The sequence below is a fragment of the Phoca vitulina genome, unplaced genomic scaffold (assembly GCF_004348235.1).
Source record: "Phoca vitulina isolate PV1807 unplaced genomic scaffold, GSC_HSeal_1.0 scaffold1, whole genome shotgun sequence".
Taxonomy (NCBI): domain Eukaryota; kingdom Metazoa; phylum Chordata; class Mammalia; order Carnivora; family Phocidae; genus Phoca; species Phoca vitulina.
Genome location: NW_022589704.1, coordinates 108,351,789 through 108,367,453, shown reverse-complemented (window position 1 = coordinate 108,367,453; position 15,665 = coordinate 108,351,789). Strand labels below are relative to the sequence as shown.

The following is a 15,665-nucleotide window of genomic DNA, read 5'->3' as shown; positions in this document are numbered from 1 at the left end:
CGCAGAGCCCGATGGCGGGGCTTGATCCCACAACCCTGAGGTCATGATCTGAGCCAAAATCAAGAAGTGGATACTTAACCAACTGAGCCACCCAGGCGCCCCTACATATACATTTTTTAATAGGAAAGATAAAGCCAACATAGTTTTAACTTGGATCATTTATTTATCCACAGATAAAATAATTTTTCTGTCAGTTCTAGAGCAGGTGGTTTGCTCTTATTTTTTTGCACCTTTGACAGTTAACCAAAAATGATAAAGCATTAGTAAATTATTTAATATAATAAGGATGGATGTAAATAATCCTGACTGCTGTTTCTCAGTATTTAAAAAGAAGGAGTCTAGAGTGAGTCTGGAAGCTTGTGTGCTCTCAGAATATCTGAATGTTATACAGATTCTAGTTACTGTGGAGTGTTGAGAGGTCAATGCCTTATGTTTGTCTTGAGGCTCCCCCAATGAAATAAGTGATAGCAGTATTGTCATCTTCAAGGGCTCTGGTGTATTTATCAGTATGCTTTTTTTCCTTTCTTTCCAGCAACTTAAAATTGAAAGACTTGCACAGAAACAGGCTGAGCAAATTCAGCCTCCTCCTTCATCTGGCACCCCTCTCCTCGGACCCCAGCCCTTTCCAGGACAAGGTCCAATGTCTCAGATTCCTCAAGGTTTTCAGCAGCCCCATCCATCTCAGCAGATGCCAATGAACATGGCTCAAATGGGGCCTCCGGGTCCACAGGGACAGTTTAGACCCCCTGGACCCCAGGGACAAATGGGACCACAAGGTCCTCCACTGCATCAGGGAGGTGGGGGGCCACAAGGATTCATGGGACCACAAGGGCCCCAGGGCCCGCCCCAGGGGTTGCCGAGGCCTCAGGACATGCATGGGCCCCAAGGAATGCAGAGGCATCCTGGACCTCATGGCCCTTTGGGACCTCAAGGACCACCTGGACCACAGGGTAATTCTGGTCCTCAAGGTCATATGGGTCCTCAGGGTCCACCTGGCCCACAAGGTCACATAGGCCCTCAAGGCCCACCTGGTCCCCAGGGTCACTTGGGCCCTCAGGGGCCTCCTGGTACTCAAGGTATGCAGGGACCACCTGGTCCCAGAGGAATGCAAGGACCTCCTCATCCTCATGGGATACAAGGTGGGCCAGGGTCTCAAGGGATCCAAGGTCCTGTGTCTCAGGGACCTCTGATGGGATTGAATCCAAGAGGAATGCAGGGTCCTCCAGGCCCCCGAGAAAATCAGGGTCCTGCTCCCCAAGGGATGATGATGGGCCATCCGCCTCAAGAGATGAGAGGACCTCACCCTCCAAGTGGACTGCTGGGACATGGCCCTCAGGAGATGCGAGGCCCTCAGGAGATGCGAGGCATGCAGGGGCCTCCAGCCCAAGGGTCCATGCTGGGCCCCCCCCAGGAATTGCGAGGGCCTCCAGGCTCACAAGGTCAGCAGGGGCCGCCCCAGGGCTCTTTGGGGCCGCCACCCCAGGGTGGCATGCAAGGGCCCCCTGGACCTCAGGGACAGCAGAACCCGGCAAGAGGGCCACATCCATCTCAAGGGCCAATACCATTCCAGCAGCAGAAAACAGCTCTGCTAGGTGATGGGCCCCGGGCCCCCTTCAATCAGGTATTATTTATTTCTAACTTATAGGCATTGCACATTGGGAAAATACGCTCTGCACGGAGGCGGCACTTCCAAATGCTGTGGAAGCAGTCACAGCTTGTATCAGTGTCTCTCAAGTAGTGATGGTGGCTTGAGAGTAGCATCATGGCTGAAGAAGGAAATGAGAGTAAACAAGACCATTAAATATATTGTAATATGAGTCTTTTTAATAGAAGTCATTCCAGAAAAGATCAACTCTCAGTTGAATACCGTTCATAATTGTCCCTGGGCTCTAAAAGAGCTGTGGCCCTGAGGAGGAAGCAGGGGTGGCCCTGAGCCTATCAGGTCCCCCTTTTCTGGGCTCTTTAGTTTGTAGCCCGGTGTTTCGTGGGCTGATCTGCCTGCCAGCTCTACTCTTTAAGATAGTATGAAGTATTTAACTCACAAGTGTATGGGAGACTCTGATCTCACTATTTTCATTTCAGTGAATGCTTTTAGAGATCTCTGAGTCCAGAATTATGCATTCTCAAATGGTGACCCTTTGGACAAAATGTTGTTCAAGTTGTTTTCCACTCACATGTAAATTTATTTACTGGAGGGAGTAATTCTGTAGACATTGTCTTGGCCCATTTTTGAGGATTCTGTTTTTGTCAGCAAAGTTTTATTACCCATTTGCTGGGCTTGTGCTTGAGAAGTGGTGTGAGGAGGGTTCAGGTTTTGTGGGGGAATTACGGAAGGACTGCATGAGCATGAATGGATTTAGCACTGTTTGGCTCTGTGGTTTTTATGTTTTTCTCAGTTTCATAGTCTGGAAGCATTATTTAGGTATGAACTACTGCGTTTGTGTCCCTGAAGTTAGTTGTGGACCAGAAGTGAGTGAGCGAGTGAGCTAATGTTGACTCCTCGGGTCTTTACTGAGAGGCACTCGGTCCACTTAGAGAGGATGTGCTGCAGGTGCTGCATGTGAAAAACACAGTCTGTTTTGCTTTTTCAAACACCTCTGAGAATCTGTCATGTGAAGATGACCATTAGGTTAACGAATTAAAATAACCAGCTGAATAAGTAGGTTAAGCATTACTTTTCCATAGGTCTTCCAGGACTTACAAGTGTCACAGCAGTGAAGAGTAGTTGAGTTTATTTCCAGAATCTGTTGGGCACTTTTTAGAATTTAGGATGAGTGGAATAAATCTAGGTTTATTGTCCTGAACTGCTGTAAAATTTGCAGTATTGTATGTTTTATTAACACACAGAGCATTTGTATGTGTTTATAGTATCAGTTCCCTAACCTTATGGTAATGAATTAACAGCTTTCATTTGGGAGGACAAAAACAGTGATGAACTTTAGCTACCGCATTATGACTGAAATTAAAAACGTGTCAGATTCAAGAGGATAGGCCTGAGTTTCTGGGACAGTTCAGCAAGAGTTTTTATTAAGTAGTAAAAGATTTTATACATGAAAAGCATAATGGCTCTAAAGATTTAGTTGACCTATAGAATGAGTATGAAGGTTTGATGCATTATAGGACGTTTCAGATCTCAAGAGTTGCCTGATGAAAATTTTTGCCCCTATTTTTTATGTGCTGAAATCTGACTTTCTTCACTTCGATGAGGCTCATTATTTAAATCAGTTGTTTCAGTTGGTTTAATTTAGTGGAATTGCTTTCTGGTGTTAAAGTAATAGCATGAAAGGTGTTGATAAGAGCAGTCCTTGGGTGAAGGAGACAGGAAACAAAGGAGGACAGAAATTATAGGTATTGAGTTAATGATAGTCATTTGTAGCTACAATGCTGGATGGCCTATCAAGGTTGCTCTTTCATGTAGCTAGTTTGGAATGTGCAAGCAATTTTGCTATGGATGGTTTTGAAATTCTGCTATTTTCATAGCAGAGTAGGTCCAGTTCACCAAATGCATTTTTTTTTTTTTTAATAAAGAAATGTGTTTGTTTGTTAAGAGACCTAATCCAAGGTCACTGGACAGTGTGGAGACTCAGAATTTAGACATGGCTAGGTAAAAAGACATAATCTTAGGGACAAGCTGGGGTGAGCTCTGGGGTTCCAGAGCATGGAGACAAGCTCAGAGCAGCAGGTTTGTATCTTCAGGGACCCAAGGAATCCAACAGGATCCCAGGCGACTCAGCTGGGAATGAGCCATAGGGTGCTGAGGATGGGGAAATGCTGAGGTAGAGAAGAGGCAGTTGATAGGAGAAAGCCAATGTGAATATCTCATCACGAACCCCTTTCGTATTCTTCCACCTCTTCAAACCCAGCCCTAGCCGCTTGAGAGGAGTGGTTATTTTTTGTAGCTGGAAAAGAGTCCCGAGTGTGAGAGCAGAGTTTACCTGTCCTGGCAGATTTCCAGATCTTTACTTTTGCCGGAAGTTCCTCCTTTGTGCAGAGTGTTATGTTACGATTTCTGACTTTCCATTGAGGTTCTTGGCATCACAGGTAAAGATCTAGCTTTAAATAAAACCTATCAGCAGGTTTAAAATATAAGTGTTTCCTTTTATTATGGTAAGAGAAGTATCTCCTTCCCCCAATTTAAGGACAATTTTGCTATAATGTCACTAGCTGTATATTTACTGCTGGAGGCTTTGGGGCAACCTAGTGTTTTTATCTTGTCACATTTTGATAAAATTGCTATTTATGAAGCACAATCCTATGATTTCACACCCCCGCTTTAAAAACATCTTTTCAGGAAGGACAGAACGCAGGCCCCCCACCCCTGATACCAGGCCTAGGGCAGCAGGGAGCACAAGGTCGCATCCCCCCTCTTAACCCTGGACAAGGACCTGGCCCTAACAAAGGTAAATATCTGCTCGGTTGAATAAGAGATTGTATTCTACCACCTCTGGGTAAATCTTACAAAAAAAATAGTTTATTGGTAAGTAATTGATAGAATGGTCATTTGAACCCTATAGGAAAAATAGGAGCAGTCATTTCAGGTAAAGGCTTTGTCCTAATGTTTTCATAGACTCGCTTTAGTTAGCTAAAAATGCTGTCCTGAGGAAATAAGCTCCTCACTTACCAGAAGCTGACAGTGGAAGTGCTGGGACAACCCCTAGTAGCAGGGCCTGGAGCTGGGCCTGGGCCGGCCTTGTCCACGTCTTGGGAATGGGAGTGGTTCCTGTGTGCACTGAATGCAAGTGCATGTCGTTCGCTTCCTGGAAAGCCGAACTGCTTCCACTTACAGTGTTTGATGAGATAAAGAATTTAGAGATTTTAATAGTGTTTTTAATATTCCCCCCTTCCCCCCCCAAATTGTGCCATGTATTGAATTCTTTAGCTGGTTATATTGTTTTGCACGATTTGATAAGAAGAAAGCCATGTACTGATGTATCGGGTTCTTGATACTATGGAAAGCACAGAGATAAGACCTGCCAGTATTTAGGTGTGAGGCTGTTTGGAAGTTGAGTTAATGCCAGGAGTTGAAAGTGCTGAGGCAGCCCCTTGTGCTGAGGTGTTCTGCTGTCACAAGGGCAGGGCAGGGCCGGAGCAGGAGTGAGGGGGCGGTAGGCCGCTCGCTGGAGAGGGTGAGGGCAGGACTGAGTGGTGTGGATGGAGGGAAGGTCGGAGACAGAGGTGTTCAAATCAGTGCACTGTCTCACAGGGAGGACACAGGCCAGAGAACCAGGAGTATTGTGGAGGTTGCACTTCAAAGAACTTCACTCCTTTTAATTTTTAATTAGCTGAGCCCACAGCACTCTGTGGCGCATGTTACATTTCTTGCCCTCATTTTATCAGATTAAGAAAAGTCCTCATTAGCATTTTGCAGCCCTAGGACTTTGGGAGAAGCAGGACATCCTAGGAAAGGGAACAGTAAAGGAAGTAGGAGAATCGTTATTATAGTCTCATTGCATGGAAGTGGTGGCCAGCAGGGAAAAAGAGAAAGCAAGAACCCATCTTTGGAATTTGGGGACCCTAAGAAAAGAAGAGTCTGTTACCCACAGGGTACAGCTGTCAACAAACTGAGAGCCTGCCTCTCTTCCTCTCCCCTACCTTGTGTCTGTCTCCACCTATTTCCCTCTCCTCCTTGCTCTTCCCCTTTTCTCTTTACCTCTCTCTCTCTCTCTCTTCCTCCTCTCTTTCTCCTCCCAGGGACCAAAGGGAGAAGGGAGAGCCGAGAAAGTGGCCCTGCCATCCCCTACTGGATTAACCAACGCCGCCGCCCCATCACCGGTGGCCACATCCCTTCTAATTTGTAGTGGTGGGTTTCTTTCCTTGGAGGAGCCAGGGTACTTTTAAACAGATAGAGGTAATGGGAGGATTATTATTCATAGGTAAGTCCAAATGGAATGTGTTCAGCTTCCTCAGGTCAAAGTCTGCTGTGTCTGAGATCACACCAAGTTCAAGCAACATAAAGTCAGAGAAGAAGCCGTTAGATGCAGGAACCCACTGAGAAGTGAGGGGGCCTCTTTACCACAAGGAAAGGGACCTGGGATATTTGCAAACTGACTGAACAGAGATGCAAGTTAGAAGGTGCTTTCCTCAGCTGGGAGAGGACTGGTTTAATGAAGGAAAGACCAGGAGGCAGAAGGCACAGGAAGAGCTTAAGAGAAGAGAGAACCCTTCTAATGGTGTTTTTTTATACTGACATTTCCAAGTTTTTTATACATGTCGAATGGTGAGGTGGGATTGAAATGGCCAAAAGAAAGGAACAAAAAAGGAAGAGGAAGGGCATCGGGAGGGGAGGAATCCTGGCTGGCTGTGACGCGAGGGAAGGCAGGTCGTCTTTATTGCCAGGGAGAAGGAGGGAAAGGTATGAGTGGGGCGGTGGGGGAATTTCATCTTAAAAATGTAGTTGTTTTAGAGCAAGAGGGTCCCTTTGCTACCTACTTTTAAAAAATGCTTGATTTGGATTGTATGTTGACAGAAAATAGCTGCACATTAACAATGGCTGCACAGTAGCCAGGAGAACAAATCCCTTCAAGGTTCAGAAGTAAGCTAAGTTAACCATCACAACTTTAATTCTATTTTTATTCAGGACTTTGAATATATTACACACATTAAAATGTTTTTAAAACAATCTTTAGTGGGTTTCCCAACGCTGTGTGCAAAGAATGGTGATAGTTATTATAGATGAGGGATCTATATCATTCATTCATGCAAAGGGGCGGAAAATATGCCCATATGACCCCGAAACTGAAGTATGAGCAAGGGCTGATGGGTCACCAGGCAGTTATTAGCGAGGCTCGTGGTTCCACGCGCCTTACAGAGGATTTTGTTAAGAATCAAAATGTGCTTTGTTACGGACCCAAGCTGTCTATTTCTCTGATGGGTTTGAATAAAGTATTCCCTGTCTTAAAAAAAAAGTAAGAAGAGAAGGGAAGTGTGAGTTAAGGAAGCAGGTTGAATGAACTAGGGGCTAAAGAGGCACCAGCAGGGATGACGGCAGGGTAGCTGCTGCACCCTCTGAGGGCTCCGCGGCCCTCTCAGGTGCCCAGCTGGATTCCCTGTGCCTGGCTTCCTGGCCTGCAGCATGAATTCTCTCTGTCCTCCCTGGGTGTGGAGCAGGCAGGCCTAGGGAAGTCCCTGGAAGAATGGGAGCAGGGAAGGCATGCTCATTCTTATGCCCATGAGACTGTCGCATGCTTTCTGAGTTAATCCTCACAGCAGCAAGTAGTTGCTAATCTCATTTGAGAGTAGTAATTTACCCGAGGTGGAGGTGCTTAGCTAGTGAGTGATAAAGTTGAAATCTGCACCCCAAAACCTGTGTTCTTCCGTTAGATAGTGCCTTAGGGATTTGTCTCCTAAGTATGCTGAGAACTATGGAGGGAAAACATTCTAAATACAAGAATGCATTCTGAGACTTTAAGATGCTGAAAATCAGACCTGTGCTGGTAGGATTCCTGGAAGACAAGGTAAAAATCAGCTTTGTTTCCTTTAGGTGACTCACGTGGCCCTCCCAACCATCACATGGGCCCCATGTCAGAGAGGCGGCATGAGCAGAGCAGCGGCCCTGAGCACGGGCCCGAGAGGGGGCCTTTCCGGGGCGGCCAGGACTGCAGGGGTCCCCCTGATAGGCGCGGCCCTCACCCCGACTTCCCTGATGACTTCAGCAGACCAGATGACTTCCACCCGGACAAGCGCTTTGGCCACCGATTACGTGAATTTGAGGGGCGAGGAGGACCTTTACCACAAGAAGAGAAGTGGAGGCGTGGGGGCCCCGGGCCTCCGTTTCCGCCTGATCACAGGGAATTCAGCGAGGGGGATGGCCGGGGAGCAGCCCGGGGCCCTCCAGGGGCTTGGGAAGGCCGCAGACCTGGAGATGAACGATTCCCCCGGGATCCTGAGGACCCACGTTTTCGAGGGCGCAGAGAAGAAAGGTGGGACAGATGCTTTGTGGGTCTAGTTCTTCCCTGGAGCTCTTGACCTGTTCTGCAAAAGTCTCTTTCTTCTTTTGCTTGGGCAGAGGGCACTATATTGATTACTAGTTCTACCCTCTCTAGGTTTTGCATTTAGACTTTAAGCAAGTAATTATGCTTTTTTAACCTTTTATGCTTCTTTTTTATCTTTATAATTTAGAGATCTTTTTATTTTTGCTTATTCTTTGGTCCTTTTAAAAGAGATGTGAGGATCAGTATAGTATGAAGTTTCTGGAACTTGATTAGAAGTCGCCAGATTCTCTTGGTTAGAATGATGTACATATCTAGATTGAGATTGAGAATAAGTTTTTGTGAGATAGTTTTTCTGTAATTGCCTAAAGATCTTAACACAGTCAAGTCAAACTGAAAATTAATCTTGCTGTTCAATTAGGTCAAGGTCAGGCTTGAACTCTCAGCTTGCTGGGGGTAAAAAAGGCATAGAAGAAATAAGGAGGGAAAAAACAAGCATTAGTGAATCTCAGAGGAGACTGAGAATCGTCTGTGGTGGTGATGCTTGAGTATTTCTTTGTGCTGGTGAATAGCAAGACCGGTGTTCTTGTCAGCAGTTTGCAGATGAGGGGCCGTGCTGAGGATCAGAGCATTTGACTCTCTGCCAGGTGGAGGTGTGGGAGCGGCTTCAGGCCAGGCTGGCCGACTGCAGTGCCCATGCCATGGGGCACTCCTGCTGTCACGGTCGCAGCTCTGCCTATCCCATTTCTCTTGACTGTCGCTAGTGGGGGACTGAGTTCAGGGTTGACATTCCCCCATCCTCACGGGATGTGTTAGAAAAGAAGGGCTGATAACATGGCCAGGGGCGGTGAAATCAAGGGGTTCAGGAAAGCAGCTTTCAGAAGGGGGTTTTTAAAAAAGATTTAAGGGTTCCTAGTTTTCTCAAGGGCCTCTCTTAGTGGTATCCAAGGATTCACTCTTTGAAATGGCTTTATATTAGTCTGCAAGAGCCTCATTTCCAGTGGCGTTGGCATCAATGTAACTTTCATCGATTTCTTGAACCTTTGCATCTTGTGCAGTTTCAGATTTTACTGTGCCTCAGTTTTATTGTATTGCATCTGTCAGTGACAGAGCCATAGCCCAGACTCTTGTGCTGTTGACAGCTTTCCATTGCTCTTCAGATATGCCCAACGTGCTCCTGCCCTGTAGTGCTTGCTGTTTCCTCTGCCTGGAACAGTCTCCCAGACATTTGTGGCTCAGTCCGGTTAGATCCCTCCTCCTGTTATCCCAGTTCCTTTACCCTGCTTCCTGTTTCTTCATAGCACTTAGCACTGCTTGACATTAAGTGATGTGTTTATTTCTTTATTACGTATATCTGCCAGGAACATGATGGCTTCCCCAGGGCAGGGGCTTTGTTACTTTACCTCTGTGTCCCCAGGACCCAGAGCAGTAGTGGTGACACGGTGTAGGTGCTCAGTAACTGGTGAATAAATGAGTGTTAAATGGGGAGGGGGGTCAGTTCATCAGGAGATGTACTAGTCAGCTTGGGCTGCCATAACAAGATACCATGGGCTGGGAAGCTCAAACAACATGAATCTATTTTCTCGAAGTTCTGGAGACTCGAAGTTGTGGATCATGGTCCAGCAGGTGGGTTTTTGGTGAGACTTCTCTTCCTGGCTTGTAGGCAGCCAGCCACCTTCACCCTGTGTCCTGGACTGGTGGAGAGAGAGAGTCTCTTCCTATCAGGGTACTGATCCCATCACAAGGCCCCCACTCTCATGATCTCCTCTAAGTTTTTTCCCCTAAGATTTTCTTTACTTATTTGAGAGAGAGGAGCATGCACATGCACACACATGGGGTGGGGTGGTGGGGCAGAGGGCCAGAGGGAGAAGGAGAAGCAGACTCCCCACTGAGCAGGGAGCCTGATGGCGGGGCTTGATCCTGGGCCCCTGAGATCATGACCTGAGCTAAAGGCAGACGCTTAACTGACTGAGCCACCCAGGCGCGCCATGACCTCCTCTAACCTTAATTACCCCTCAAAGGCCCATATCCAGATACCATCCCATTGGGTATTAGGGCTTCAACATACGAGTTTAGTGGGGGACACAGACATTTAGTCCTTAATAGGAGTCAGTTTCTAATGAGGGCACATTAGATTCTCTTTACTTTCGTGACTAGGACGGTCATGTAATGGATGCCTTGACAAACGAGTCCTGTTGGTGTTTGGTGTGGGGGGGTTCTCCCCGACTCTGTCCCAGGGACACAGCGCCCTCTGCTGTACTCTTCCTGCTCCACTCCTCTCCTTTCAGCCAGTTCCACCTTTATCTTAGGGGGTTCTTTCAGCCAGTGTCCTGGGCACGTGTTCTTTGCGTGCAGGAGCAGGGGTCATCAAGGTACCTCAGGACCAAGAAAGTTTTAAGAAGTTAGCTGGAGTGGTGCATTGGGAAAGGGAAAATGCTTTTTACAGTAAAATACCAAGTAATCAGTGTAGGAGGAGGGATAGACTTAGAAAGTCACTTCCTTTATAAGCAGTGTCCTAATTGATTCAGCCCAGGATCATCAGTGGGTGCTAAAACATGGGATATTCTCACTGTGTGGGAACATCACCCACAGACTACTTAATTGCAAAGGAAACAAAAGTGTACCTTTGCAACAGTGAAATTTGGTCCCCACATCACTTTTACATCATGAACAGGGAGACAAACTGGCATCTGTGAGAAGGTATAAGCAGTTTTGCCAAAAAGGTTTAACCTGAGTCTAATCATAAGGAAATAATCAGATAAATTCAAATTGGGGTACATACTATAAAATACCTGCATGGATCCTTCAAAAATGTCTAACATGAAAGATAAACTATAGAAGGGTTCTAGATAAACTAGACAAAGAGACATGGCCATTAATAACAGTATATGAGGGGCGCCTGGGTGGCTCAGTTGGTTAAGCGACTGCCTTCGGCTCAGGTCATGATCCTGGAGTCCCTGGATCGAGTCCCACATCGGGCTCCCTGCTCAGCGAGGAGCCTGCTTCTCCCTCTAACCCTCCCCCCGTCATGTACTCTCTCTCTCTCATTCTCGCTCTCTCAAATAAATAAATAAACCTTTAAAAAAAAAAAATAACAGTATATGATCAGGATTGAAATCTGTATTTAAAAACAACTGTAAAGGACATTTTGAGGACAATTGGAGAAATTTGAATTGGATTATATTATATAATATCATATGTTACTCGAGTGATAATAGTAGTATTATGTAGGAATGTAGGAGAAAATCCTTGTTCTTAGAAGAAACATACTGAGGTATTATGGATGAGGTTCATGTTGTTGGCAGCTGATTTTGAAATGGTTTAGAAAAGTGGATTTGTTAAATAGATGGAGAGAGAAGATAAAGCACATGTGGCAGTATCTTAAGAACTGATTAAACAAACAAAAAAAACCAGGTGAAGGACACACAGATGTTTGTTATTCTGTTCTTTCAACTTTGCTATAAGTTTGAAATTTTGCAAAGTGAAACGTTGGAGTCAAAGATACCTGAATGGAGACTCAAGAAAAAGCGGAAGGCCTGGCCACTCATGCAGATTGGCCCCATGCCCTTGCTCCTTCTGATCCTTTCTCCAGCCCTGAGGCCTTTCTCCTTGTGCTCATGCACCTTTCCTACTTGGAGGCCCCCTTTTTGCTTCCCCACAGGCCTCCTCCAGCTCAGGTGCTCCCTCCTCATAATGGCTGGGCTTTGGCAGTACTCCTGGCCAACTCGGCCTCCAGTCTAGATCCTGAGGGACAGTGAACCTGTCCATCAGCCAGGGCCCCAGGCTGCCAGCTAGCCAGTGGGGGGACTGCCCATAAATCAAGTGCCCGCCTGTATAGCCGTCAGCTGTGGAGGCGTGGGTGAAGTTCATGGCCAGCCCTGTGTAGAGGCTGTGGGCTGGGGCAGATGGGAGAGCAGGTGTTCTCAAAGGATTCTGGTACAGTTGGCAGGCATGAATCTGTACCCCACTTTTTCTGATTATATAAATAATAAATGTTCATTATAAAAATGTAAATGATAGTGAAAAATATTTGGGAGGCAGTGGCAAAGAGCCTGGGCTGGAGTCAAGACTGGCTGAGTTCAAATCCCAACACTTACTGTGTCCTTAAATAAATGACATTACCTCTCTATGCCTCAGTGTACTCATGGGTAGAATGGAGAATGATGTGGTGGCGAGGATAAAATGAAATAATATGTGTAAAGCACTTGGCATGATTATCAGCACTTAAAACTTATTCACTGCTATTGTTATTCCTAAAAGCTTTAGGAGGAAATGAGCACGACCCTACATTTACCTTCTTGCCTGTTTTTGCCTGTAATATTGGGGTTATAAAATGTGTACTTAAAAAAATACATAATTTTATTTTGTTTTTCTCCCATTTAACATTAATGTCGTGTTTTCATATACCATTATGCTGCTTTGAAACATGAACTCAGAGCTGTATTCCATTAGGTGGATATTTTGCTGTTTTTTCCCTGACAGCTTTAGAAGAGGAGCACCCCCAAGACATGAGGGCCGTGCCCCCCCCAGAGGAAGGGACAATTTTCCTGGTCCTGAAGACTTTGGTCCTGAGGAGAATTTTGATCCTTCTGATGAAGCAGCCCGAGGAAGAGATCTCAGAGGTCGAGGTCGGGGTACCCCACGAGGTGAGTGTGTGCTGAGGACACTGAGTCTGGCAAGGGACGGGGTGGAGAGTTAGGTTATTGGGGACACACCTGAAACAGTCTGTGAGTGTGGTGTTATGTTGTTCTGTTGTGTAGGAGGAAGGAAGGGTTTACTCCCCACTCCTGATGAATTCCCTCGCTTTGAAGGAGGACGGAAACCAGACTCCTGGGATGGAAATAGAGAGCCAGGTAAGGAAGAACAACTGCTGTGGCTTCTGGTGACTTAAGCCCAGCGGCTCAGAGTGTGGTCCAAGGACCCCTGGGGGTGGGTGTCCACCAGGTCCTCTGTTTTCTAACTCACATCTCTGTGGGATGCTGAACTGTCTGCAAATCCTTCAGTCAGCAGCAGTTTATCGCAGTAGACTGAATGCAGAAACAGCTGGGAGAGTCCAACTTTCTTCTACTGAGACAGACGTCAGAGGGATTTGCCTAGAATAGAAAACAGTACTGCTCTTTTCACTAAATTGTTTTGTTTTTGGAAAATATAGTTAAATGAATTAAAGTTTTCTCAGTTTTAATTGCTAATATGGCAAATATTATTAGATATAAGTCTCAAATTAAATTAAATCTCAGTAATTTTTAAGAGTGTAAAGACATCCTGAGACTAAAAAATCTGAGAACTACTTTTCTGGACCTTACCTGTCTCTTATTTTAAGAGGTATGTTGATTTCTAATCTTGACCTTTTTCATGTACTCACGATGTGACTTAACCTGGCCTACGGTGGGTATTCACATGTTTCTTGCATGAATGAATATTGGTTCTCAAGTTGCTACTTACTTTTACTTAATAATATTATTATTTTTTAAGCTTTTATTTATTTTAGAGAGAGAGAGAAAGTATGAGCAGGAGGGGCAGAGGGAGAGGGAAAATCGCAAGCAGACTCCAAGTTGAGTGCAGAGCCCTATGCTGGGCTCAATCTCACAATGCTGAGGTCATGACCTGAGCCAAAACCAAGAGTCAGACACTCAAGTGACTGAGCCACCCAGCCACCCCAAGTTGCTACTTATTCTTAACAGTATAATTTCCATCTGCTTTTAGTCACACTGTATTTGGGGTCACCTGGGTGGCTCAGTCGTTAAGTGTCTGCCTTCGGCTCAGGTCATGATCCCAGGGTCCTGGGATCGAGCCCCGCATCGGGCTCCCTGCTCCGCGGGAAGCCTGCTTTCTCCCTCTCCCACTTCCCCTGCTTGTGTTCCCCCTCTCGCTGTGTCTCTCTGTCAAATAAATAAATAAAATCTTTAACAAAAAAAAAAAAAAAGAAATAGTCACACTGTACTTGAATATGAGATTGCAGATTCTTAGCCTTGCAAAACCTGTGTTTCCTATTTCAGGGCCAGGTCATGAACATTTCCGTGATGCTCCTCGCCCTGATCATCCCCCTCACGATGGTCATTCCCCAGCTAGCAGAGAACGTTCCTCTTCCCTCCAGGGCATGGACATGGCATCCCTGCCACCCCGAAAGCGTCCCTGGCATGATGGGCCAGGGACCTCGGAGCACAGAGAAATGGAAGCCCCAGGGGGTCCTTCTGAGGATCGAGGAGGCAAAGGTAAGTGGAGGCCAGTGATACTGTTCCAGGAGAAAGCTGCCAAGAAAGCTGCGGGGACCACGGGAGGCCTCATTACCAGGACAGCCCCTCCCTCTTTTCCTGTTCCATCTGTTCCTGACGGGAAACCCAGGGTCCTTTCTCCATTCTACCCTCTAGGGCTTAGGCTGTGCAAAGGCACGTGTTCCCAAGTATGGTACAAATGCAGCTTGTTTGGACTCACACCATAGCCAGTCAGACCCCTTACTCGGGTGATTGCAAGCTCAGCCTCTGCATAAATCTCCTCCAGGTGCTTCCAAGAATTCCCTTCCCCAGTTCATTCAAGTGTTCCCCTCCAGCTCTTTGTCAAGGTGCCCCAGAGCAGGAGAGAGACTCCTACTCTCATTGGCAAACATGTTCTCCACCACTGGCTGCTCTTTGCCCTCAAGGGTGTCCTTAGTGACAGGAAGAATTGTCTTCCCGGGTTCCATGTTTTGTTTTAGCCTGGGTACGGAAGGAACTGCTAATGCCTAGAGTCACAAGCACTTTGAGGAATATGGTCTGGAAGGGGTTGTTTTCAGAGGGGGGCAGTAGACTATTTCTATGACTTGAAACTTTGGATCGTTATTTTAGAGGTAGCACTAACTTTAAGCCAGGCGCAGGAGCCACCATGTGGTCTCAGGTTAGGCTGGGCCACGGCCTCTGTGGTAGTTAGTTTGGAGGCTGCTAGGAAGCAGGCCTAATTAACCTGCCTCATGTTTATAGTCTCATTACAAAGTTTTGCTTTTTGTGTTTTTTTTAGATTTTATTTATTTGACAGAGACACAGCGAGAGAGGGAACACAAGCAGGGGGAGTGGGAGAAGGAGAAGCAGGCTTCCCGCGGAGCAGGGAGCCCGATGCGGGGCTCGATCCCAGGACCCTGGGATCATGACCTGAGCCGAAGGCAGACGCTTGACTGAGCCACCCAGGCGCCCCATGCTTTTTGTTTTTAATGGTGGTTTGGTTCTTCTCAAAGCAAAACCCTCAGAAACTACCTCATGTCACCAGTAGATCTCCCTACCTAAGCACACATTTTGTCACTTGTCAGTATGGGCACTCAGGACACCTGTGTAGGTACCTAGCCACAGCCACATGGCTGGTGTAGAAATGGCTTCCTAGCTGACATCTTCTCTGCCCAGGTACCTTCAGAGGGGCCTAGCCTGTGCTTTGTAGGAAAAGCAGCCAATATTTTTCCTTTGGCTAGCTTTCCGTTAACTGCCTTGTTTTACCTAGATTCAAATTCCACTCAAAAAGTTAAGACAAAATAGGGGTGCCTGGGTGGCTCAGTTGGTTAAGCGGCTGCCTTCGGGGCTCAGGTCATGATCCTGGAGTCCCTGGATCGAGTCCCGCATCGGGCTCCCTGCTTGGCAGGGAGTCTGCTTCTCCCTCTGACCCTCCCCCCTCTCATGTACTCACTCTCTCTCATTCTCTCTCTCTCAAAAAAAAAAAAAAAAGTTAAGACAAAATAAAGTCAGCAACAGTTTTCTGATACTGCATTATGGGAGATAT

At 46.5% G+C, this 15,665-nt stretch overlaps 1 protein-coding gene across 3 annotated transcripts in view; it reads left to right on the top strand.

The window, feature by feature from the left end:
• WDR33 (WD repeat domain 33) overlaps positions 1-15,665 on the top strand; it is a 110,517-nt gene that overhangs the window by 92,320 nt on the left and 2,532 nt on the right. The window contains exons 16-21 of one of the 3 annotated variants that reach the window (XM_032412703.1): positions 533-1,621; positions 4,292-4,400; positions 7,481-7,919; positions 12,411-12,574; positions 12,689-12,781; positions 13,925-14,140. In XM_032412703.1, coding sequence (XP_032268594.1) covers positions 533-1,621; positions 4,292-4,400; positions 7,481-7,919; positions 12,411-12,574; positions 12,689-12,781; positions 13,925-14,140 — 2,110 coding nt within the window. Of the gene's footprint in view, positions 1-532; positions 1,622-4,291; positions 4,401-5,691; positions 7,920-12,410; positions 12,575-12,688; positions 12,782-13,924; positions 14,141-15,665 lie in introns of those variants that run through there. The other 2 variants (XM_032412706.1, XM_032412709.1) reach the window with 2 other exon arrangements.